At 64.9% G+C, this 21,969-nt stretch overlaps 2 protein-coding genes across 2 annotated transcripts in view; both read right to left on the reverse strand.

Moving 5' to 3' along the window:
* Positions 1 to 1,278: 1,278 nt before the first annotated feature.
* Positions 1,279 to 4,095, reverse strand: UBL5 (ubiquitin like 5). The gene is given in 6 exon segments (XM_066208225.1): positions 1,279 to 1,478; positions 1,929 to 1,966; positions 2,206 to 2,246; positions 2,248 to 2,290; positions 2,678 to 2,735; positions 3,993 to 4,095. Coding segments are annotated over 6 exon segments (297 nt in total). The 5' UTR covers positions 4,066 to 4,095; the 3' UTR covers positions 1,279 to 1,434.
* Positions 4,096 to 6,934: 2,839 nt separating this feature from the next.
* The window catches only part of LOC136304775 (adhesion G protein-coupled receptor L1-like), a 31,477-nt gene continuing 16,442 nt past the window's right edge, over positions 6,935 to 21,969 (reverse strand). The window contains exons 10-23 of the mRNA XM_066208224.1: positions 21,423 to 21,632; positions 19,342 to 19,562; positions 18,474 to 18,540; positions 16,719 to 16,810; positions 15,311 to 15,479; positions 14,815 to 14,943; positions 12,716 to 12,754; positions 10,117 to 10,213; positions 9,555 to 9,674; positions 9,036 to 9,053; positions 7,875 to 8,202; positions 7,640 to 7,795; positions 7,063 to 7,447; positions 6,935 to 7,018 (exon numbers count right to left, since the gene is read on the reverse strand). Coding sequence (XP_066064321.1) covers positions 6,935 to 7,018; positions 7,063 to 7,447; positions 7,640 to 7,795; positions 7,875 to 8,202; positions 9,036 to 9,053; positions 9,555 to 9,674; positions 10,117 to 10,213; positions 12,716 to 12,754; positions 14,815 to 14,943; positions 15,311 to 15,479; positions 16,719 to 16,810; positions 18,474 to 18,540; positions 19,342 to 19,562; positions 21,423 to 21,632 — 2,115 coding nt within the window. The remainder of the gene's footprint in view (positions 7,019 to 7,062; positions 7,448 to 7,639; positions 7,796 to 7,874; positions 8,203 to 9,035; positions 9,054 to 9,554; positions 9,675 to 10,116; positions 10,214 to 12,715; positions 12,755 to 14,814; positions 14,944 to 15,310; positions 15,480 to 16,718; positions 16,811 to 18,473; positions 18,541 to 19,341; positions 19,563 to 21,422; positions 21,633 to 21,969) is intronic.

Genomic DNA, 21,969 nt, shown 5'->3' on the forward strand with positions numbered 1-21,969 from the left:
CGCCTGATTGGAGAGCGCAGTCACCATAGCAACGGGGCTGCCCCGGCCAGCGCCTGATTGGAGAGCGGAGTCACCATAGCAACGGGGCTGCCCCGCCCAGCGCCTGATTGGAGAGCGCAGTCACCATAGCAACGGGGCTGCCCCGCCCAGCGCCTGATTGGAGAGCGCAGTCACCATAGCAACGGGGCTGCCCCGCCCAGCGCCTGATTGGAGAGCGGAGTCACCATAGCAACGGGGCTGCCCCTCCCAGCGCCTGATTGGAGAGCGCAGTCACCATAGCAACGGGGCTGCCCCGCCCAGCGCCTGATTGGAGAGCGGAGTCACCATAGCAACGGGGCTGCCCCGCCCAGCGCCTGATTGGAGAGCGCAGTCACCATAGCAACGGGGCTGCCCCGCCCAGCGCCTGATTGGAGAGCGCAGTCACCATAGCAACGGGGCTGCCCCGCCCAGCGCCTGATTGGAGAGCGCAGTCACCATAGCAACGGAGCTGCCCCGCCCAGCGCCTGATTGGAGAGCGCAGTCACCATAGCAACGGCGCTGCCCGGCCCAGCGCCTGATTGGAGAGCGGAGTCACCATAGCAACGGGGCTGCCCCGCCCAGCGCCTGATTGGAGAGCGCAGTCACCATAGCAACGGGGCTGCCCCGCCCAGCGCCTGATTGGAGAGCGCAGTCACCATAGCAACGAGGCTGCCCCGCCCAGCGCCTGATTGGAGAGCGCAGTCACCATAGCAACGGCGCTGCCCGGCCCAGCGCCTGATTGGAGAGCGCAGTCACCATAGCAACGGGGCTGCCTCTCCCAGCGCCTGATTGGAGAGCGCAGTCACCATAGCAACGGCGCTGCCCGGCCCAGCGCCTGATTGGAGAGCGGAGTCACCATAGCAACGGGGCTGCCCCGCCCAGCGCCTGATTGGAGAGCGCAGTCACCATAGCAACGGGGCTGCCCCGCCCAGCGCCTGATTGGAGAGCGCAGTCACCATAGCAACGGGGCTGCCCCGCCCAGCGCCTGAGAGCGCAGTCACCATAGCAACGGGGCTGCCCCGCCCAGCGCCTGATTGGAAAGCGCAGTCACCATAGCAACGGGGCTGCCCAGCCCAGCGCCTGATTGGAGAGCGCAGTCACCATAGCAACGGGGCTGCCCCGCCCAGCGCCTGATTGGAGAGCGCAGTCACCATAGCAACGGGGTTGTCCCGCTCAGTGCCTGACCCCCATCTATCGCCATCAAATCGCGATATGCCCACACCACAGCCCCACAGGTCGCCACAAAATCCCCCAAAGTGCCCCGAGGCCCCAAATCACCTTTATTTATAAACAAACGGGGCGGGTTCGGAGCCTCAACGCGGCTCCAGGGGGAGAAACGGGGTGAAAACGGGGGTGGGGGACACTGGGAGGGACTGGGATGGACTGGGAGGCACTGGGAGGGACTGGGAGGGGTCCTTATTGGTAGTAGAGCTCCAGGTTCATCCCATCGTGGATCTCATCTGGAGCCAGAGTTAAGGAAAAGTGAATTTTGGGCGGGTTTTTGCAGGGGTCGATGGATTTGGGGCGGAGTTTTGGGGGGTCGATGGATTTGGGGCGGAGTTTTGGGGGGTTGAAGGATTTGGGGCGGAGTTTTGGGGGGTCGATGGATTTGGGGCGGGGTTTTGGGGGGTTGAAGGATTTGGGGCGGAGTTTTGGGGGTTTGAAGGATTTGGGGCGGAGTTTTGGGAGGTTGAAGGATTTGGGGCGGAGTTTTGGGGGGTTGAAGGATTTGGGGCGGAGTTTTGGGGGTCGATGGATTTGGGGCGGAGTTTTGGGGGGTTGATGGATTTGGGGCGGGGTTTCAGGGGTCGATGGATTTGGGGCGGGGTTTTGGGGGGTTGAAGGATTTGGGGCGGGGTTTTGGGGGGTTGAAGGATTTGGGGCGGGGTTTTGCGGTCCCAGGTGGATACAGTCCCCCAGCGTGACGTGGTCCTTGAAGATGGTGTACCTGGTGGGGGGAGGGGAGGGAAGGGCGTCACCCCCTCCCCAAAATCCCGGGGGAGGGGACACCACCCCCATGAGCTCCCCCAAAATCCCGAGGTTCCTCCCAGAGCCCCCCAAATCTCCTGGGATTTTATCCCGGCCCCCCCAGAGCCCCCCCAAAACCGCCCGAGCCCCCCCCAACCCCCCCAGCAGCCCCCCAAACCCCCCCAGGTGCCCCCCAAAGCCCCCCAACCCCCCCCCGACCATTTTTTGAGCACGATCTTGTCCCAGCGGGTGCCGGTCTGGGGCCGCGATCAGCTTCTTCAGGTCCCGGATCGAGTCCTCGGGGCTGCGGCGCCGTCAAGGAAACGGGGAGCACCAGGGACCCCAAAAACCTCCCAAAACGCACCCCCAGAACCCTCAAAACTCCGCCCAAAACCACCCAGAACCATCCCAAACCTCCCAGAGCCACCCCAAAACCATCCCAAACCCTCCCTGGATCCCCAGAACCATCCCAAATCCCCCAAAACCATCCCAAACCCCTCCCTGGATCCCCCAGAAGCATCCCAAATCCCCCAAAACCATCCCAAACCCTCCTGGATCCCCCCAGAAGCATCCCAAATCCCCCCAAACCATCCCAGACCTCCCGGAATCACCCCCAAAAACCACCCCAGAACCCCCCCAAATCCTCCTTGGATCCCCCCAAACCCTCCAAATCCCCCCCGAATGCGGATATTTGCATTTGACCCGGACTTTCTTCCCCAGGCGGTCGTTGCAGACGACCTCGATCATGGCTGGGGAAAAGGGGGATGGGGAAAAAGGGGGAAAAATGGGGGAAAAGGGGGGAAAGGAGGGAAAAAAGTGGAAAAGAAAGAGAGAAAAGGAAAAAAAATAGGAGGAAAAAGGAGAAAAAAGAGAAAAATGGGGGAAAAAGAGGAAAAAATGGGGAAAAAAATGGGGGGAAAAGGGGAAAAAGGGAGGGGGAAGGGGGGAAAGTGAAAAGAAAGAAAAAGGAAAAAATAAAGGTGAAAAAATGAGAAAAAATAAGGGGAAAAAGGGTAAAAGTGGAAATGAAGGGGGAAAGAGAAAAAAGGAGAAAAAAGGAAAAAGAGGAGGAAAAAGGAGAAAAAAAAAAGGAAAAAGGAGAAATAAAGGGGAAAATGGGGAAAAAAAGGGAAAAAGAGGGAAAAGGGAAGAAAAGGGGGGGAGGGAGAAAAAGGGGAAAAGGGAAAAGAAGGGAAAAGGAAAAAAAGAAGGAAAAAGGAGAAAAAATGAGGGAAAAAAGGGGGAAATGGGGAAAAAAAGGGAAAAAAGGAAAAGGGGGGAAAAGGGGAGGAAGGAGGAGAAGGGGCAGAAGACGGGGAAAGAAGGAAAAAGAAAGAAAAAAGAGAAATGGGAGGAGAAGCGAGAGAAAAGGGAAAGGGGAGAAGAGGACGGGAAAAGGTCGGAGAAAAAATGAGGAAAGGGGGAAAAAACCGGGAGAAAACGGGCAAGGAGGAAAAGCGAGAGGGAAAGGCGGGGGAGGAGCAGAGAGAAGGGGAGAGAACGGGAAAAGGGACGGAGAGAGAAGGAAACGGGGAAAGAACGGAGCAGAGAGAGGAGGAGGAGAGAGGAAAGACGGGAGAGGGGCAGACGGGCGGGGACGGCGAGAATTAGAGAGTTAAAGATGGAATTAAAGTTCCACCCCACAGAATCCCCGTCACAGACCCCCCGAGACCCCCTAAAACCTCCCGGGACCCCCAAATCCCCCCCGGGACCCCCAAACCCCTCCCGGGACCCCCAAATCCCCCCCGGGACCCCCAAACCCCTCCCAGGACCCCCAAATCCCCCCCGGGACCCCCAAAACCCCTCCGGGAACCCACACCCCCCCCCCGAGACCCCCAAAACCCCTCCGGGACCCCCAAACCTCTCCCGGGACCCCCAAAACCCCTCCCGGGACCCCCAAACCCTTCCCGACCCCTCACAGACCCCCCAAGACCCCCAAAACCCCTCCCCGGGACCCCCAGATCCCCCGGGACCCCCAAAACCCCTCCCGGGCCCCCCCCCGGTACCTCCCGGGCCTCCCTCACTCCGCCACAGCCGCGCCGGAAGTGACGTCACAGAGGCGCCGGAAAGCAACGTCATCAGTAATGGTCAATATGGCGGCGGCCGCTGAGGGGAGCGGGGAGGGGAGAGTGGAGAGGAATGAGGGCGGGGACGGGGGAAATGAGGGAGAGGAATGGAGGGAAAAAAATGTGGGGATGAAGGGAGAGCAACGGGGAGAGGGATGAGTGAGGGAAATGGGGGGATGGGGAGAGAAACATGGGGGGATGGGGACAGGGATGGGGACAGGGGTGGGGACATGGGGACAGGGACAGGGCCGGGGCCGTGAGGCGTTGCCAGCGTGGAACGTGTTTCTGAAGTTTCCTCCCCGAGATCCCTTCCCGGCCTTTGATCCCGCTTTGAGCCAGAGCCGCTGCGGACACTGAGCCCGGCCCCGGCCCGGGAGGAATTCCTGCCACAAATCCCCCCCCGGGAGCCGCGGCCGGGGGAGGGCTGGGGACACCCGGGGGGACGGGACAGGGACAGGGACAGGGACCCCCCAGCCGCTCCCCGGCTCCCACGGGAGCCCCGGGATGTTGGGAATGGGGGGGGGGCGGGAATTCCCGAACACCTTCGGGCTCGGGAAGGGTCCCGAGGGGACACGGGTGACCCAGCCCAGGAATGGTGACACTCGGGGGTCCCCCCCTGTCCCCCCCCAGCCCATCCCCCGACCCCCGTGTCCCCCCGGCCCCTGTGACCCCGGAGCTCCCCTGTCCCCCCCCCCCGCACCCCCAAGTTCTCCCCCAGCCCCCTCAACCCCCCCCGTGTCCCCTCTCCGAGCCCCCCGGACCCCCAAACACGGGGTGGCTCCAAGAACTGGTGTCACCTTTATTGGTTCCTGTCCGTGACCGCGCCCACGGCGGCCCTGACCCCGTGGTGGCCCTGACCCCGCGGTGGCCCTGACCCCGTGGTGGCCCTGACCGACCCCGTGGTGGCCCTGACCCCCTGGTGGCCCTGACTGACCCCGTGGTGGCCCTGACCCCGCGGTGGCCCTGACTGACCCCGTGGTGGCCCTGACCCCGTGGTGGCCGTGACCCCGTGGTGGCCCTGACTGACCCCGCGGTGGCCCTGACCCCGTGGTGGCCCTGACCCCGTGGTGGCCCTGACTGACCCCGTGGTGGCCCTGACCCCGTGGTGGCCCTGACTGACCCCGTGGTGGCCCTGACCCCGTGGTGGCCCTGACCCCGCGGTGGCCGTGACCCCCTGGTGGCCCTGACCGACCCCCGTGGTGGCCCTGACCCCGTGGTGGCCCTGACCCCGCGGTGGCCCTGACTGACCCCGTGGTGGCCCTGACCCCGCGGTGGCCCTGACTGACCCCGCGGTGGCCCTGACCCCGCGGTGGCCCTGACCCCGTGGTGGCCCTGACCCCGCGGTGGCCCTGACTGACCCCGCGGTGGCCCTGACCCCGCGGTGGCCCTGACTGACCCCTGGGTGGCCCTGGCTGTCCCCACGGCCACCTCCTCCGTGGCCCCGGCTCTCCTCTGGTCCCTTTGGTGGCCCTGGTCACCTCTGGCCTGGGCACTGGCTGCCGTGGTGGCCCCGGGCTGTCCCCTGGCTCTTTCCCGTGGTGGCCCAGTCCATCCCAGCGGTGGCCCTGGCTGTCCCCGCGGCGCTGTCGGCCATCCCCTGGCTCTCCCTGTGGTGGCCTTTGGTGGCCCTGGCCACCCCCTGGCTCCTGCTGTGCTGGCCCCGGTGACCCTATGGTGGCCCTTGGTGGCCCCGTGTCCCCTCCGGCTCTGGTTTCGTTGGTTTGACGCACTCGACCCAAAGTTGGTTTGGCAGAATTTGGGGGGAAGGGGGAGGGAGGGGGAGGGGAAGGACCCCCCCAAACCCGGGGGGGGGGAGGGAGACCCCAAGATCCGGGTGTGGGGGGGAGGGGAGGGGGGGGGGGTTTCCCCTCCGCAGCCCCGAGTTTGGGGTCCCCCAGGAAATTTTGGGGTCTCCCCATGCTAAGGGAGGAGGGGAGGAGCACCCCAAAACCGGGCGAGGGGCTGGACCCCCCCTGTGTGTCCCCAAAACCCCCTGGGGGGGCTGGGGGGGTCCCCAAAACCCGGGGGGGGGTGTCCCTGATACCTTGGGGGTCCCCAAAACACAGGGGGCCCCCAGTGTAAGGGGACTCCAAATTTGAAGGGCGGTCCCCAAATTTGGGGGGGTTCCCGGCTCCCAGGAGGGGGTGCCCGAGCTCTGGGGGGGTCCCCAAAGTTCGGGCGACCCTCGGTCCTGGCCCCCCCCCCCTCCAAGTTCACTGTGGATCCCCAGAGCTTGGGGGGGATCCCCGAGGGGGGGGTCCCCAAAATGTGGGCGGGGTCTCCACCCCCCCAGGGAGGACCCCCAAGCGCCGGGGGGCGTCCCCAGGTTGTGGGGTCCCGTCAGTTGTTTGGGGGGGGGGTGTCCCCTTCGCTCCCCCCCACCCCGATTTTGGGGGCCCCCCCATCCCTATGTACAGCGTGGCGAGGCCCCCCCCGGCTGGGGGGGGGGGTTGTGCTTCCGGGGGGGCCCCGCGGGGGCTGGGGGGACCCCCGGAGAGGGAGGAGGGGCGGTTTTGGGGGGTCCCCCCGTGCCTCAGTTTCCCGGGGGGGGGGAGGGGAGGGGATGATGAGGGGGGGGCTGGTCCATTTACATCTATATTACAAGGAAAATGTGTCTCTTTTTGGGGGGGGTCCCCGTTCCGGGGGGGTCCCGGCTGTGGGGGGGCCCCTCACTCTGGGGGGGGGTGTCAGTGCCCCCTCCCCTCCCCCGGCTCGTCGCTGCCGAGGCCGCGGGGGCCCCCCCGGGGATGGCTTTTGGGGGGGGGGGGACCCCCCAAAACCGCCCGTGGCGGGGCGGGGGGCGCCAGGGGGCCCGTGCCACGTCCTGCTGCAAAGTCCTGGGTGAGGTCCCCGCGGGGCGACGGCGGCTCCCGGTGCCGGTGTCACACCGCGGCTTCGCACAGCTGCTGCTCCCGGTGCGAGGCCCGGTCCTTGCGCGCGTCCGGCTCCTTGCACAACTGCGGCTCCTCGTGCCAAGCCGGCTCCCGGTGTGATCCGCGGCCTGGCACACCCGCGGCTCCCGGTGCGAGGCCGGCTCCTCGCACGCGTCCAGCTCCCGGTGCGAGGCCGGCTCCTCGCACGCGTCCAGCTCCCGGTGCGAGGCCGGCTCCTCGCACGCGTCCAGCTCCCGGTGCGAGGCCGGCTCCTCGCACGCGTCCAGCTCCCGGTGTGATCCGCGGCCTGGCACACCCGCGGCTCCCGGTGCGAGGCCGGGCCTGGGCCGGGCTGTCCCCGCTGGCCGGGCCCCGTCCTCCCGCAAGGCCCGGCGGTTGTCCCCGGGCCGGCCGCTGTCGGTGGTCGCCCGGTGGTCTCTGCCCGGTGGTCTCTGGGGCCCGGTTCCCGTGCGACCCGGGGATCCTCGTGCGACGCCGGGCGCCGGCACGCGGCCGTCCCCCCTCGAGGATGAGGACGGCCGCGGCCGGGGCCGGAGGAGCCCCGAGCGGGGCCGCGGCCCGGTGCAAGGGGCCCCCGGTGCGGCGTGGGGAGGGCTCCGTGCCCCCCGAGCGCGGGGGGGGGCTCCCCGCGCCGGCCCGGCCCCCCGTATCCCCCCGGTGTGCCCCCCTCCCCCCCCGGCCCGGGGGTCTCACAGGCTGGTCACCAGCTGCATCTGCCCGTCGGGCTCGGCGCCGCCCGCGCCCCCCTCGGGCCCCCCGAAGGTCTCGGGGCTGTGGCGGCGGTTGGGGGGCGGCGCTCGGGGGGGTCCCCCCAGGTACGGGGGCGCGGGGGGGGGCCCCTCGGGGCTGCTGTCGGGGTAGTCCCGCGGCGGGGGGGGGTGCCGGGGGTCGCGGGGGGGCTCGGGGGGCGGCCCCAGCCCGGCCGGACCCCCCCGGGCCAGCTCCTGGTAGAGCAGCCCCAGCTCGGGGGCGCCGGGGGGGGGCTCCGCCGGCGGCGGGGGCGGGGGGGGCGGCGGGGGGGGGCGGGGGCGGGGGGCCCCCCCCGTGCGCGGAGCCCCCTCCCCGCAGGTTGTTGTGCACCAGCTCCGAGATGATCATCTTCTCCAGCGCCGCCGGGTCCGGCGGGGGGCCCACCGGGCAGCCCCCCCGGCCCGGGGCCGCCCCCCCGGGGCCCCCCTCGGGACCCCCCCGCAGGCTGTAGCTGTTGTTGAAGTTGCCGTTGAGGGGCAGCGGCTCCGGGGGCTCCCGGGGGGGCTCTGCGGGGACGGGGGGCGTCACTGGGGGGCGGGGGGGGTCAGTGTGGGGGGCTGGGGGTCATTGGGGGGCTGGGGGTCATTGGGGGGTCAGTGGGGTCAGTGGGGGGTCAGTGGGGCTATTGGGGTCAGTGGGGGGTCAGTGGGGCTCAGTGGGGTCATTGGGCTCAGTGGGGTCAGTGGGGTCATTTGGCTCAGTGGGGTCATTGGGGTCAGTGGGGGCTCAGTGGGGTCAGTGGGGCTCAGTGGGGTCATTGGGGTCAGTGGGGGCTCAGTGGGGTCAGTGGGGCTCAGTGGGGTCATTGGGGTCAGTGGGGCTCAGTGGGGTCAGTGGAGTCAGTGGGCCTCAGTGGGGTCAGTGGGCCTCAGTGGGGTCAGTGGGGTCAGTGGGGCTCAGTGGGGTCATTGGGGTCAGTGGGGCTCAGTGGGGTCAGTGGAGTCAGTGGGCCTCAGTGGGGTCAGTGGGCCTCAGTGGGGTCAGTGGGGTCAGTGGGGGGTCAGTGGCGGTCAGTGGGGTCAGTGGGCCTCAGTGGGGTCAGTGGGCCTCAGTGGGGTCATTGGGGTCAGTGGGGGTCAGTGGGGTCATTGGGGTCAGTGGGGTCAGTGGGGGGTCAGTGGGGTCATTGGGGTCAGTGGGGGTCAGTGGGGTCAGTGGGGTCAGTGGGGTCATTGGGGTCATTGGGGTCAGTGGGGTCATTGGGGTCAGTGGGGTCAGTGGGGGTCTCGGGGAGGGGGCGCAGGGGAAATGGGGGCTCTGTGGAGATGCTTGGGGGCAGGGCTGGGGGGCACAAGGAGGGGCACGGGGGTGGCGTGGGGGGCACGGGGGGGGCACTTACTGGTGTCACGGAAGCTCCCTGGGGACAGAGGCAGCACTTAGGGGGGTCCTGCCCCACCCCAGACCCCCCAATTCCCCCCCAGCCCCCCGATCTGCCCCAATTCCCCAGCCACCCCCCAGCCCCACAGCGCGGACATTCGGCGACATCGGGGGGAGTTTGTCCCCGGGGGGTCGGGTGGGCTCAGGCCCCCCCGTGGCCCCCTCGGTTTTGGGGGGGCCCAGGTGGTTGGGGGGGGAGCAGGAAAATCCCCCCCATTCCCATTCCCTGAAAGCGGGGGGGCACTGGGCGGGTGCAGACCCCCCCCAAACCCCCCCATCCCCACCCCCGGGGGGCAGCTGCAGGCGGGGGCGGGGGCTCTGTGGGGATTTCGGGGGGGCCCAGGGCAGTGTGGGGGCTGAACCCGGGCTGTGGAGGACCCCCAAAACCTCCGAGAGAGGAACTGTGGGGGGACTTGGGGGGGGTCCCGAGGGTTTGGGGGCAGTTTGGGGTGGGGGGGTCGTGCGCCCCCCCCAGACCCACCTGGGGCGGTGAAGGCGGGGGGGGAGGCGGGGGTGAAGCCCCCCCCCTCGGCCAGGAGGGTGTTGTAGGGGCTCGAGCCCCCCCGCGGCGGCAGCACCGGGTTGGGCAGGAGGTGCGACCCTGCGGAGAGGAGGGAGGGGGTCACACACGGGGGGGTCCTGGGGGTCCCAGGAGTGTCCTCGGGGGGCTCTGAGTGGAGCCTGGGGAGGTCCCATGGGGGTCCCAAAGGGGTCTTGGGGGTCCCAAAGGGGTCTTTGGGGTCCCGGGGGAGGGGATGGGCAGTCTCAGGGGGGCTGAGGTGGGTCAGAGGGGTCCCGGGGGATCCCTGGGAGGAGCCCTGGGGGTCCGAGGGGATCCCTGAGGGATCTTTGGGGTCCCTGGAGGGTTTTTGGGAGGGGTCTCCCCTCTGTTGAGGACGGAGGGTGGGCTCTGGGGGTTTCTGGGGAGGGGTCTCTCCTCTGTTGAGGATGGAGGGTGGGCTCTGGGGGTTTCTGGGAAGGGGTCTCCCCTCTGCTCAGGGCAGGGGGGGGTTGAGGTGTGTTTTTGAGGGGGGGGGTCTCACCTCGGTTCAAGGTCGGGGTGCTGTTCAGGTCCGCCCCCATAAAACTCGACTCCGTCTGTTTCCGGACCGTGTCGTTCCACATCCTCCGGATCCGGCTCTGGGGGCACAGCGGTGGGGCTGGGAGCCCCAGAACCCCCCAACAACCAGCCCCAGACCCCCCGGAATCACCCCGAGGTGTCCCCACATCCAGCGCCCACGGCCCGCTGGGCTCTGGGGGAACACGGGGGGGTCTGGGGGGAGCCCACCTGCACCTGGGGGTGGTGTGGGTGTCGGGGGGATGTGAGGGTGCCATGGGGAGGATCCCCCCCCTCCCCGGGGGTGGAGTGGGTTTGGGGAGGGCAGGATTTCGGGGGGGTTGTTTGGGGGGCTGTGGGGTCTGCGTGGGACTGACAGGCAGGACAGGAGTGATTGACAGGTGGCATCAGCCATCTGTGATTGACAGGCGGGAATAAAGGTGATTGACAGGTGGGAATAAAGGTGATTGACAGGTGGGAATAAAGGTGATTGACAGGGAGGAATAAAGGTGATTGACAGGGAGGAATAAAGGTGATTGACAGGTGGGAATAAAAGTGATTGACAGGTGGGAATAAAGGTGATTGACAGGTGGGAATAAAAGTGATTGACAGGTGGGAATAAAGGTGATTGACAGGTGGGAATAAAGGTGATTGACAGGGAGGAATAAAGGTGATTGACAGGTGGGAATAAAGGTGATTGACAGGGAGGAATAAAGGTGATTGACAGGTGGGAATAAAGGTGATTGACAGGGAGGAATGAAAGTGATTGACAGGGAGGAATAAAGGTGATTGACAGGTGGGAATAAAAGTGATTGACAGGGAGGAATAAAGGTGATTGACAGGTGGGAATAAAAGTGATTGACAGGGAGGAATAAAGGTGATTGACAGGTGGGAATAAAGGTGATTGACAGGGAGGAATAAAGGTGATTGACAGGTGGGAATAAAGGTGATTGACAGGGAGGAATGAAAGTGATTGACAGGGAGGAATAAAGGTGATTGACAGGTGGGAATAAAAGTGATTGACAGGGAGGAATAAAGGTGATTGACAGGTGGGAATAAAGGTGATTGACAGGGAGGAATAAAGGTGATTGACAGGTGGGAATAAAGGTGATTGACAGGCAGGAATAAAGGTGATTGACAGGTGGGAATAAAAGTGATTGACAGGGAGGAATAAAGGTGATTGACAGGTGGGAATAAAAGTGATTGACAGGCAGGAATAAAAGTGATTGACAGGGAGGAATAAAGGTGATTGACAGGCAGGTTCAGCCCCTCAGAGTGACTGACAGGGAGGAATGAAAGTGATTGACAGGGAGGAATAAAGGTGATTGACAGGGAGGAATCAATGTGATTGACAGGCGGGAATAAAGGTGATTGACAGGCGGGAATAAAGGTGATTGACAGGGAGGAATAAAGGTGATTGACAGCCAGGAATAAAGGTGATTGACAGGCGGGAATAAAGGTGATTGACAGGCAGGAATAAAGGTGATTGACAGGCAGGTTCAGCCCCTCAGAGTGACTGACAGGCAGGAATGAAAGTGATTGGAAAAAAGGCTGGGAAAAGAGAAAAAATGGCAGGAAATGTGAGGGGAGAAAAGGGCGGGAAACATGAGGGGGAAAAGAGTGGGAAATGTGAGGGGGAAAGGACGGGAAATGTGAGGGGAAAAGGGCGGGAAATGTGAGGGGGAAAGGGCGGGAAATGTGAGGGGAAAGGGCGGGAAATGTGAGGGGAAAAGGGCGGGAAATGTGAGGGGGAAAGGGCGGGAAATGTGAGGGGAAAAGAGCGGGAAGTGTGAAGGGGAAAAAGGGGTGGGAGACTTGACGGAGAAAAAGGGGAGGAAAGGTAAGGGAAAAAATGGTGGGAAATGTGAGAGGAGGAAAGGGCGGGAAATGTGAGAGGAGAAAAACTTGGGAAACGTGAGGGGAAAAGGGTGGGAAATGTGAGGGGGAAAGGGTGGGAAATGTGAGGGGAAAAGGGTGGGAAATGTGAGGGGAAAAGGGTGACAAACCTGAGGGGAAAAAAGGGTGGGAAAGGCAAGGGAAAAAATGGCGGGAAACGTGAGGGGGAAAAGTCAGGAAACGTGAGGGGAAAATGGCAGGAAACGTGAGGGGAAAAGGGTGGGGAAATGTGAGGCCAAAAAGGGCAGGAAGCGTCAGGTAAAAAGGGTGGGAAATGTGAGGGGAAAAAGGTAGGAAATGTGAGGGGAAAAGAGCAGGAAACATGACGGAAAAAGGGCGGGAAACACGAGGGGAAAAGGCGGGAAACGTGAAGGGAAAATGCGAGGGGGGAAGAGTGGGAAATGTGAGGGCAAAAAGGGTGGGAAAAGGGAAAAAGGCAGGAAATGTGAGGGGAAAAGGGTAGAAAAAAGAAACTAAAAAAGAGCAGGAATTGCGAGGGAAAGACGTCGGGAAAACTAGAAAAGGGTGGGCGAGGTGAGAAGAGCGGGGAAGCGGAAGGGAGAAAGGGAAAAGGGTCGGGGAAACGCGACGGGAAGAACGGGTGACAAAGGCCTCCCCGAGCCCCCCGGCTGCGTGAGAGATCCCCCCAAGACCCCCAGTGCCACCGGGGGGATTCCGGGGCGCCCCACCTGCTCGCCGCTGAGGGGTCGAGTCTGGCTTTGCCACGGCTGGGAGGGACAAAGGGAAAGTTGCGGGGGTCCGGCCGAGGGGTTCTGGGGGGGGGTCGCCGCCTGGGTGGCGCTGTAGTGCCGGGGCTGGGGTTTGGGGGCAGGTTTTTGGGGTGGTTTTGGGGTGGTTTTGGGGTCCCCACCTGGGTGCCGCTGTAGTACCAGGGGTGTGGTTTAGGGGCAGGGTTTTCGTGGTGTTTTGGAGTGGTTTTGGGGTGTTTTGGGGTGTTTTTAGGGGTATTTTGGGGTGTTTTTGGGGTCTCCACCTGAGTGCCGCTGTAGTGCCAGGGGTGTGGTTTAGGGGCAGGGTTTTCATGGTGTTTTGGGGTGTTTTTGGGGTGTTTTTAGGGGTATTTGGGGGGGTTTTGGGGTCCCCACCTGGGTGCTGCTGTAGTGCCAGGGGTGGGGTTTAGGGGCAGGGTTTTCGTGGTGTTTTGGGGTGTTTTTGGGGTGTTTTTGGGGTGTTTTTGGGGTGTTTTTAGGGGTGTTTTTGGGGTGTTTTTGGGGTGTTTTTGGGGTGTTTTTGGGGTGTTTTTGGGGTGTTTTTGGTGTCTCCACCTGGGTGCCGCTGAAGTGCCGGGGGTGTGGTTTAGGGGCAGGGTTTTCGTGGTGTTTTGGGGTGTTTTTGGGGTGTTTTTGGGGTGTTTTTAGGGGTATTTGGGGGGGTTTTGGGGTCCCCACCTGGGTGCCGCTGTAGTGCCAGGGGTGTGGTTTAGGGGCAGGGTTTTCATGGTGTTTTGGGGTGTTTTTGGGGTGTTTTTAGGGGTATTTGGGGGGGTTTTGGGGTCCCCACCTGGGTGCCGCTGTAGTACCAGGGGTGTGGTTTAGGGGCAGGGTTTTCATGGTGTTTTGGGGTGGTTTTGGGGTGTTTTTGGGGTGTTTTTTGGGGTATTTGGGGGTGTTTTTGGGGTCCCCACCTGGGTGCTGCTGTAGTTCCAGGGGTGTGGTTTAGGGGCAGGGTTTTCGTGGTGTTTTTGGGGTGTTTTTGGGGTGTTTTTAGGGGTATTTTGGGGTGTTTTTGGGGTCTCCACCTGGGTGCCACTGTAGTTCCAGGGGTGTGGTTTAGGGGCAGGGTTTTCGTGGTGTTTTGGGGTGGTTTTGGGGTGTTTTTGGGGTGTTTTTAGGGGTATTTTGGGGTGTTTTTGGGGTCCCCACCTGGGTGCTGCTGTAGTACCAGGGGTGTGGTTTAGGGGCAGGGTTTTCGTGGTGTTTTGGGGTGTTTTTGGGGTATTTTGGGGTGTTTTTGGGGTCCCCACCTGGGTGCTGCTGTAGTACCAGAGGTGGGGTTTTGGGGCAGGTTTTTGAGGTTTTTTGGGGGATTTTTTGGGGTGTTTTTGGGGGTTTTTTGGGGTGTTTTGGGGGGGTTTTGGGGGTGTTTTCGTGGTGTTTTGGGGTGTTTTGTGGTGTTTTTGGGGTTTTTTGGGGAGTGTTTTGGGGGTGTTTGTGGGGGTGTTTTTAGGGTGTTTTTGGGGTGTTTTAGGGCGTTTTGGGGCATTTTTGGGGGCGTTTTTGGGTGTGTTTTTGGTGTGTTTTTGGGGTGTTTTCGTGGTGTTTTGGGGTGTTTTGTGGTGTTTTTGGGGTTTTTTTGGGAGTGTTTTGGGGGTGTTTTGGGGGTGTTTTGGGGCATTTTTGGGGGTGTTTCTGGGGGTGGTTTTTGGGGTGTTTTGGGATGTTTTGGGGGGTGTTTTTGGGGTGTTTTGGGGTGTTTTGGGGTGTTTTGGGGGGTGTTTTTGGGGTGTTTTTGGGGTGTTTTCGGGCGTTTTGGGGGTGTTTTTGGTGTGTTTTTGGTGTGTTTTTGGGGTGTTTTGGGGGTGTTTTTGGGGGTGTTTTTGGGGCGTTTTGGGGGGTGTTTTTTGGGGTGTTTTGGGATGTTTCGGGGTGTTTTGGGGGGTGTTTTTGGGGTGTTTTCGGGGTGTTTTGGGGTGTTTTTGGGGTGTTTTCAGGCGTTTTGGGGGTGTTTTTGGTGTGTTTTCGGGGTGTTTTCGGGCGTTTTTGGGGGTGTTTTTGGTGTGTTTTTGGGGTGTTTTCGGAGTGTTTTGGGGTGTCTTTGGGGTGCCCACCTGGGTGCCGCTGTAGTACCGGGGGTGGGCGCGGGCGGCCGAGGGTTTGAGGGCGCCCAGGGAGGTCCCGGGGGGGCCCCTGAGGCAACACCCCGAGTGCCGCAGGCACTTGCTGAGCTCCCGGTGCACCTGGGGAACACACCAGTTCACACCAGTGACCTCCCAGTAACACCCAGTGACCTCCCAGTGGCTTCAGTGCCACGCACACTGCCAGAGCTCCCGGTGCAACTGGGGGCCCACCAGTAACAACCCAGTAACCCCCCCATTCATGTCCCAGTCCCTCCCAGCGCCCCTGCTCATGATCTCTGGGGCTCCCACTCTCTCCCAGTTCTCCCCAGTCCCTCCCAGTGCCCCCCAAATCTTTTTCTGGAGGGCGCAGTGGAAGAGGAAGATGAAGGTGCTTGACCGGTGTCCCCGCAGTGTCCCTTCTCCGCGATCTCCGTGTGTCCCAGTCCCTCCCAGTCCCTCCCAGTGCCCCCAGCGCCCCCCCCCAGACCTTCTTCTGGAGGGCGCAGTGGAAGAGGAAGATGAAGGTGCCCTGCAGGGCGTTGCAGGCCGTGAAGAGCGACGCCGTCAGCACCGACTCCCGGGTGACGAAGAGGAGGCCGAAGGCCCAGGTGAGCCCCAGCAGCAGCAGCAGCGCGATGGCCCCCAGCGCCCACGACCTGCGGGGCGCCCGCTGTCAGCACCGGGACGGACTGGGACAGACTGGGGGGCACTGGGAGGGGAGCGGGGAGCGGGGGGAGCCCCGGAGATCCAGAATGAGGGGCTGGGAGGGCACTGGGAGGGTACTGGGGGGACACTGGGAGGGACTGGGAGGCACTGGGGGGACATTGGGAGGCACTGGGGGGACACTGGGAGGGCACTGGGAGGCACTGGGAGGACTGGGAGGCACTGGGAGGACACTGGGAGGCACTGGGAGGGCACTGGGAGGCACTGGGAGGCACTGGGAGGGGACTGGGGGAGCACTGGGAGGCACCTGGGGGGACACTGGGAGGACTGGGAGGGCACTGGGAGGACACTGGGAGGCACTGGGAGGCACTGGGAGGACTGGGAGGGCACTGGGAGGACTGGGAGGGCACTGGGAGGGCACTGGGAGGCACTGGGAGGCACTGGGAGGGCACTGGGAGGCACTGGGAGGCACTGGGAGGACACTGGGAGGCACTGGGAGGACTGGGAGGCACTGGGGGGACACTGGGAGGGCACTGGGAGGGCACTGGGAGGCACTGGGAGGACACTGGGAGGCACTGGGAGGGCACTGGGAGGCACCTGGGGGGACACTGGGAGGACTGGGAGGGCACTGGGAGGACTGGGAGGCACTGGGGGGACACTGGGAGGGCACTGGGAGGGCACTGGGAGGCACTGGGGGGACACTGGGAGGCACTGGGAGGGCACTGGGAGGGCACTGGGAGGCACTGGGAGGACTGGGAGGCACTGGGAGGACACTGGGAGGCACTGGGAGGGCACTGGGAGGCACTGGGAGGCACTGGGAGGCACTGGGAGGACACTGGGAGGCACTGGGAGGGCACTGGGAGGCACTGGGAGGCACTGGGAGGCACTGGGAGGACACTGGGAGGGCACTGGGAGGACACTGGGAGGCACTGGGAGGCACTGGGAGGACACTGGGAGGCACTGGGAGGACTGGGATCCCCAGCACCCACGGCCGGGGCGCTCTCGGGGAGTTGGGCCCCGTTTTGGGGATCCCGCCCCGCCCCGTTTGGGATGTGCCCCCATTCCGGGCTCCCACCTGGGCTCCCCCTGTCTGGGATCTCCCGTGGGTCCCCCCCCGAACACGGGGGTCTCATTTGGGGTCCCCCCATTTGTGGGGGTCCACGCCCCGGGTTTGGAGTCTCCCCGCGGTTCGGGGGTCCCCGTTCGGGGCTCCCCCCTTTGGGGTTCCCCACCTGATGCTGTCCAGGCGGCTGGAGTCGGGTTTGAGGGCGGCCGAGCTGCGCAGCATCTTGTGCAGCGTCACCAGCAGGAACACCAGCGTCACCTGCGGGGGGACCCCAAATGACATCGGCCACGCCCACAGCCGGGGGAGGGACCCCAAATGACACTTGGCCACGCCCACAGCCGGGGGAGGGACCCCAAATGACACACGGCCACGCCCACAGCCACAGGGGGACCCCAAATGACACACGGCCACGCCCACAGCCACAGGGGGACCCCAAATGACACACGGCCACGCCCACAGCCGGGGGAGGGACCCCAAATGACACTTGGCCACGCCCACAGCCACAGGGGGACCCCAAATGACACACGGCCACGCCCACAGCCGGGGAGGGACCCCAAATGACACTCGGCCACGCCCACAGCCGCGGGAGGGACCCCAAATGACACACGGCCACGCCCACAGCCGGGGGGGACCCCAAATGACACTCGGCCACGCCCACAGCCGCGGGAGGGACCCCAAATGACACACGGCCACGCCCACAGCCGGGGGAGGGACCCCAAATGACACTCGGCCACGCCCACAGCCGGGGGGGACCCCAAATGACACACGGCCACGCCCACAGCCACAGGGGGACCCCAAATGACACACGGCCACGCCCACAGCCGGGGGAGGGACCCCAAATGACACACGGCCACGCCCACAGCCAGGGGAGGGACCACCAAATGACACTCGGCCACGCCCACAGCCACAGCGGGACCCCAAATGACACACGGCCACGCCCACAGCCACAGGGGGGTCCCCAAATGACACACGGCCACGCCCACAGCCGGGAGAGGGACCCCCAAATGACACTCGGCCACGCCCACAGCCACAGCGGGACCCCAAATGACACTCGACCACGCCCACAGCCGGGGGAGGGACCCCAAATGACACACGGCCACGCCCACAGCCACAGCGGGACCCCCAAATGACACACGGCCACGCCCACAGCCAGGGGAGGGACCCCAAATGACACACGGCCACGCCCACAGCCACAGCGGGACCCCAAATGACACTCGACCACGCCCACAGCCGGGGGAGGGACCACAAATGACACACGGCCACGCCCACAGCCGGGGGAGGGACCCCAAATGACACACGGCCACGCCCACAGCCGGGGGAGGGACCCCAAATGACACTCGGCCACGCCCACAGCCGGGGGAGGGACCCCAAATGACACACGGCCACGCCCACAGCCGGGGGAGGGACCCCAAATGACACTCGGCCACGCCCACAGCCAGGGGAGGGACCCCAAATGACACTTGGCCACGCCCACAGCCACAGGGGGACCCCAAATGACACACGGCCACGCCCACAGCCGGGGGAGGGACCCCAAATGACACTCGGCCACGCCCACAGCCAGGGGAGGGACCCCAAATGACACTTGGCCACGCCCACAGCCGGGGGAGGGACCCCAAATGACACACGGCCACGCCCACAGCCACAGGGGGGGACCCCAAATGACACACGGCCACGCCCACAGCCGGGGGAGGGACCCCAAATGACACACGGCCACGCCCACAGGCGGGGGAGGGACCCCAAATGACACTCGGCCACGCCCACAGCCACAGCGGGACCCCAAACCCAGTGCGGGACCCCGCAGCTGCCCCATGGCGTGACCCCCACACCCCTGGGGTTCCCCCCGGCCCCGGATGAGGGTGAGGATGAGGAAGGTCCACCCCCAGGCCCCCCGGAGCCCCCCAGTGCCCCCCGGCCCCCGTACGAGGATGACGAAGGCCACGGGGCCGATGAAGCTCCAGATGAAGTAATTGTCCACCCGCAGCCAGCACCTGTCGGGGGCGGGGCGTCATCGGGACACGCCCATCATGGAGGACATGCCCCACCCCCCCAAAGAGGTGAGGTCACGCCCCCATTGAGCAGACCCCGCCCCTCCCCAGAGCCCCCACCCACACCGGCCAAGTCCCGCAGCAGCACCTGCGGCCCCACCCTGCTTCAAGCCCTGCCCCCTAAGTCGGGCCACGCCCCCAACCCATCACGCTACAGCAGTCAATCCCAATGGGGAAGCCCCGCCCATCGACCAAGCCACACCCCCTAAATCAGGTAACGCCCCCGATTGAAGCCCAGCCCCTGTCCTTCCGTTCACACCTGGCCACTCCCAAAGGGGGAAGGCCCGGCCGCCCCTTGGCCACACCCCGGCCACGGCCTGGACAGGCTGCAGCCGCACCTGAACCACGCCCCAACCACGCTGCAGCCACACCCTGACCACACCCAGGACACACCCTGGACAGGCTGCAGCCACACCTGAACCACGCCCCAACCATAGCCCAGCTGCACCCTGACCACACCCAAGACACACCCTGGACAGGCTGCAGCCACACCTGAACCACGCCCCAACCACACCCCAGCTGCACCCAGACCACACCCAGACCACCCAGGCCACGCCCCCTGACCACACCCTGGTCACATTCTGGACAAACCCTGGCCACACCCTGGCCGTACATTAACCACACCCTGGCCACGCCCCAGCCACACCCTGGTCACACCCCAGGCATGCCCTGACTCCACTGAGCCCAGCCGTGCCCCGCCCCTGCCCCGCCCCTGCCCCGCCCCAGCCCCGCCCCACCACTCACGCCTGGTCGGTGCCGTAGCTGCGGTGGTCGACGGCGGCGGCGACGGCGACGACGATGGCGGGGAAGAAGTACCCACCCGCGTAGTAATACTTGCGGCGGCCGGGGTCGCTGTCAAACACCTCGAGCAGCAGCAGGTACAGGTGAACCCCCTCCAGGCACAGCCACGAGAACGACGCCAGGAAAAAATAGTGCAGCAGCCCCGCAAAGATGGGACAGGCCACCTGCGGGGACAGGGACACTGAGGGGACGGGGACACTGAGGGGACAGGGACAGGGACACTGAGGGGACGGGGACGGGGACACTGAGGGGACGGGGACAGGGACAGGGACGGGCCACCTGCAGGGACACGGACACTGAGGGGACAGGGATAGGGACAGGGACAGGCCACCTGTGGGAACAGGGACACTGAGGGGACAGGGACAGGGACAGGCCACCTGCGGGGACAGGGACACTGAGGGGACAGGGATAGGGACAGGCCACCTGCGGGGACAGGGACACTGAGGGGACAGGGATAGGGACAGGGACACTGAGGGGATGGGGATAGGGACACTGAGGGGACAGGGATAGGGACAGGGACAGGCCACCTGTGGGGACAGGGACACTGAGGGGACGGGGACAGGGCCAGGCCACCTGCGGGGACAGGGACACTGAGGGGACAGGGATAGGGACAGGCCACCTGCGGGGACAGGGACACTGAGGGGACAGGGATAGGGACAGGGACACTGAGGGGATGGGGATAGGGACAGGCCACCTGCGGGGACAGGGACACTGAGGGGACAGGGATAGGGACAGGGACAGGCCACCTGTGGGGACAGGGACAGGCCACCTGCGGGGACAGGGACACTGAGGGGACGGGGACACTGAGGGGACGGGGACAGGGACAGGCCACCTGCGGGGACAGGGACACTGAGGGGACGGGGACACTGAGGGGACGGGGACAGGGACAGGCCACCTGCGGGGACAGGGACACTGAGGGGACAGGGACAGGGACAGGGACAGGCCACCTGCGGGGACAGGGACAGCAAGAGGGTTGCTATGGGTGGTCCCTTGGGAATCCCGGGTGTGCCATGGATTGTCCCCCAATGGTCCCAGGTGTGTCATAGTGTGTCCCCCAGAGCCCCAGGCGTGCCAGGAGGGATCCCAGGTGTGCCATGCATTGTCCCGGTGGGCCAAGGGCTGACCCCAGAGCCCCAGGTGTGCCATGCATTGTCCAGGTGTGCCATGGGCTGTCCCTCCAGAGCCCCAGGTGTGCCAGGGGGTGCCCCAGGTGTGCCATGGGCTGTCCCCAGAGCCCCAGGTGTGCCATGCATTGTCCAGGTGTGCCATGGGCTGTCCCCAGAGCCCCAGGTGTGCCATGCATTGTCCCGGTGTGCCATGGGCTGTCCCCAGAGCCCCAGGCGTGCCGGGGGGCGCCCCAGGTGTGCCATGGGCTGTCCCCAGAGCCCCAGGTGTGCCATGCATTGTCCAGGTGTGCCATGGGCTGTCCCCAGAGCCCCAGGTGTGCCATGCATTGCCCAGGTGTGCCATGGGCTGTCCCCAGAGCCCCAGGTGTGCCATGCATTGTCCCGGTGTGCCAAGGGCTGTCCCTCCAGAGCCCCAGGCGTGCCGGGGGGCGCCCCAGGTGTGCCATGGGCTGTCCCCTCAGAGCCCCAGGCGTGCCAGGAGGGATCCCAGGTGTGCCATGCATTGTCCAGGTGTGCCAGGAGGGATCCCAGGTGTGCCATGGGCTGTCCCTCCAGAGCCCCAGGTGTGCCAGGAGGGATCCCAGGTGTGCCATGCATTGTCCCGGTGTGCCAAGGGCTGACCCCAGAGCCCCAGGTGTGCCGGGGGGCGCCCCAGGTGTGCCATGGGCTGTCCCTCCAGAGCCCCAGGCGTGCCGGGGGGCGCCCCAGGTGTGCCATGGGCTGTCCCTCCAGAGCCCCAGGTGTGCCATGCATTGTCCAGGTGTGCCATGGGCTGTCCCCAGAGCCCCAGGTGTGCCATGCATTGTCCCGGTGTGCCATGGGCTGACCCCAGAGCCCCAGGCGTGCCGGGGGGCGCCCCAGGCGCAGCAGGAGGTGCTCCAGGTGCGCCGGGCTCACCTGGTACTGCGTCTTGTCGATGCCCACGAGGAAGAGCAGCTCGGCGAGGAAGAGGCTGATGCAGAGGTTCTTGTGGATGGTGGTGCGCTCCGAGGGCAGCCCCCGCAGGCAGCAGAAGGCCGAGATGGACAGGCCCAGGCACAGCAGCGCCACCAGGATCCCCGCCCAGGTGATCACCGACAGCAGCACCTCGTTCAGCCGCCCCGGGAACTGCGGCACACGGGGACCTGGGCTCACCAGGAGGCCACGGGGGACGCCAGGATCCCCGCCCAGGTGATCCCAGGTGTGCCCAGGTATCTCAGGTGCGCCCAGGTGTGTCACTCGGGCTCTGTGTCTGGGCCATCAGGAGGGCGAAGTTGGTCAGGTGTAACCAGGTGTGCCCCAGGTGTCCCCAGGTGTGCCCAGGTGTATCTCAGGTGTCCCCAGGTGTATCTCAGGTGTATCCAGGTGTATCCAGGTGTCCCCAGGTGTATCTCAGGTGCCCCCAGGTGTCCCCAGGTGTATCTCAGGGTATCTCAGGTGTACCCAGGTGTCCCCAGGTGTATCT

This window comes from Chamaea fasciata, unplaced genomic scaffold (genome assembly GCF_029207755.1).
Source record: "Chamaea fasciata isolate MVZ Bird 193981 ecotype frontalis unplaced genomic scaffold, bChaFas1.0.hap1 SCAF_174, whole genome shotgun sequence".
NCBI lineage: Eukaryota > Metazoa > Chordata > Aves > Passeriformes > Sylviidae > Chamaea > Chamaea fasciata.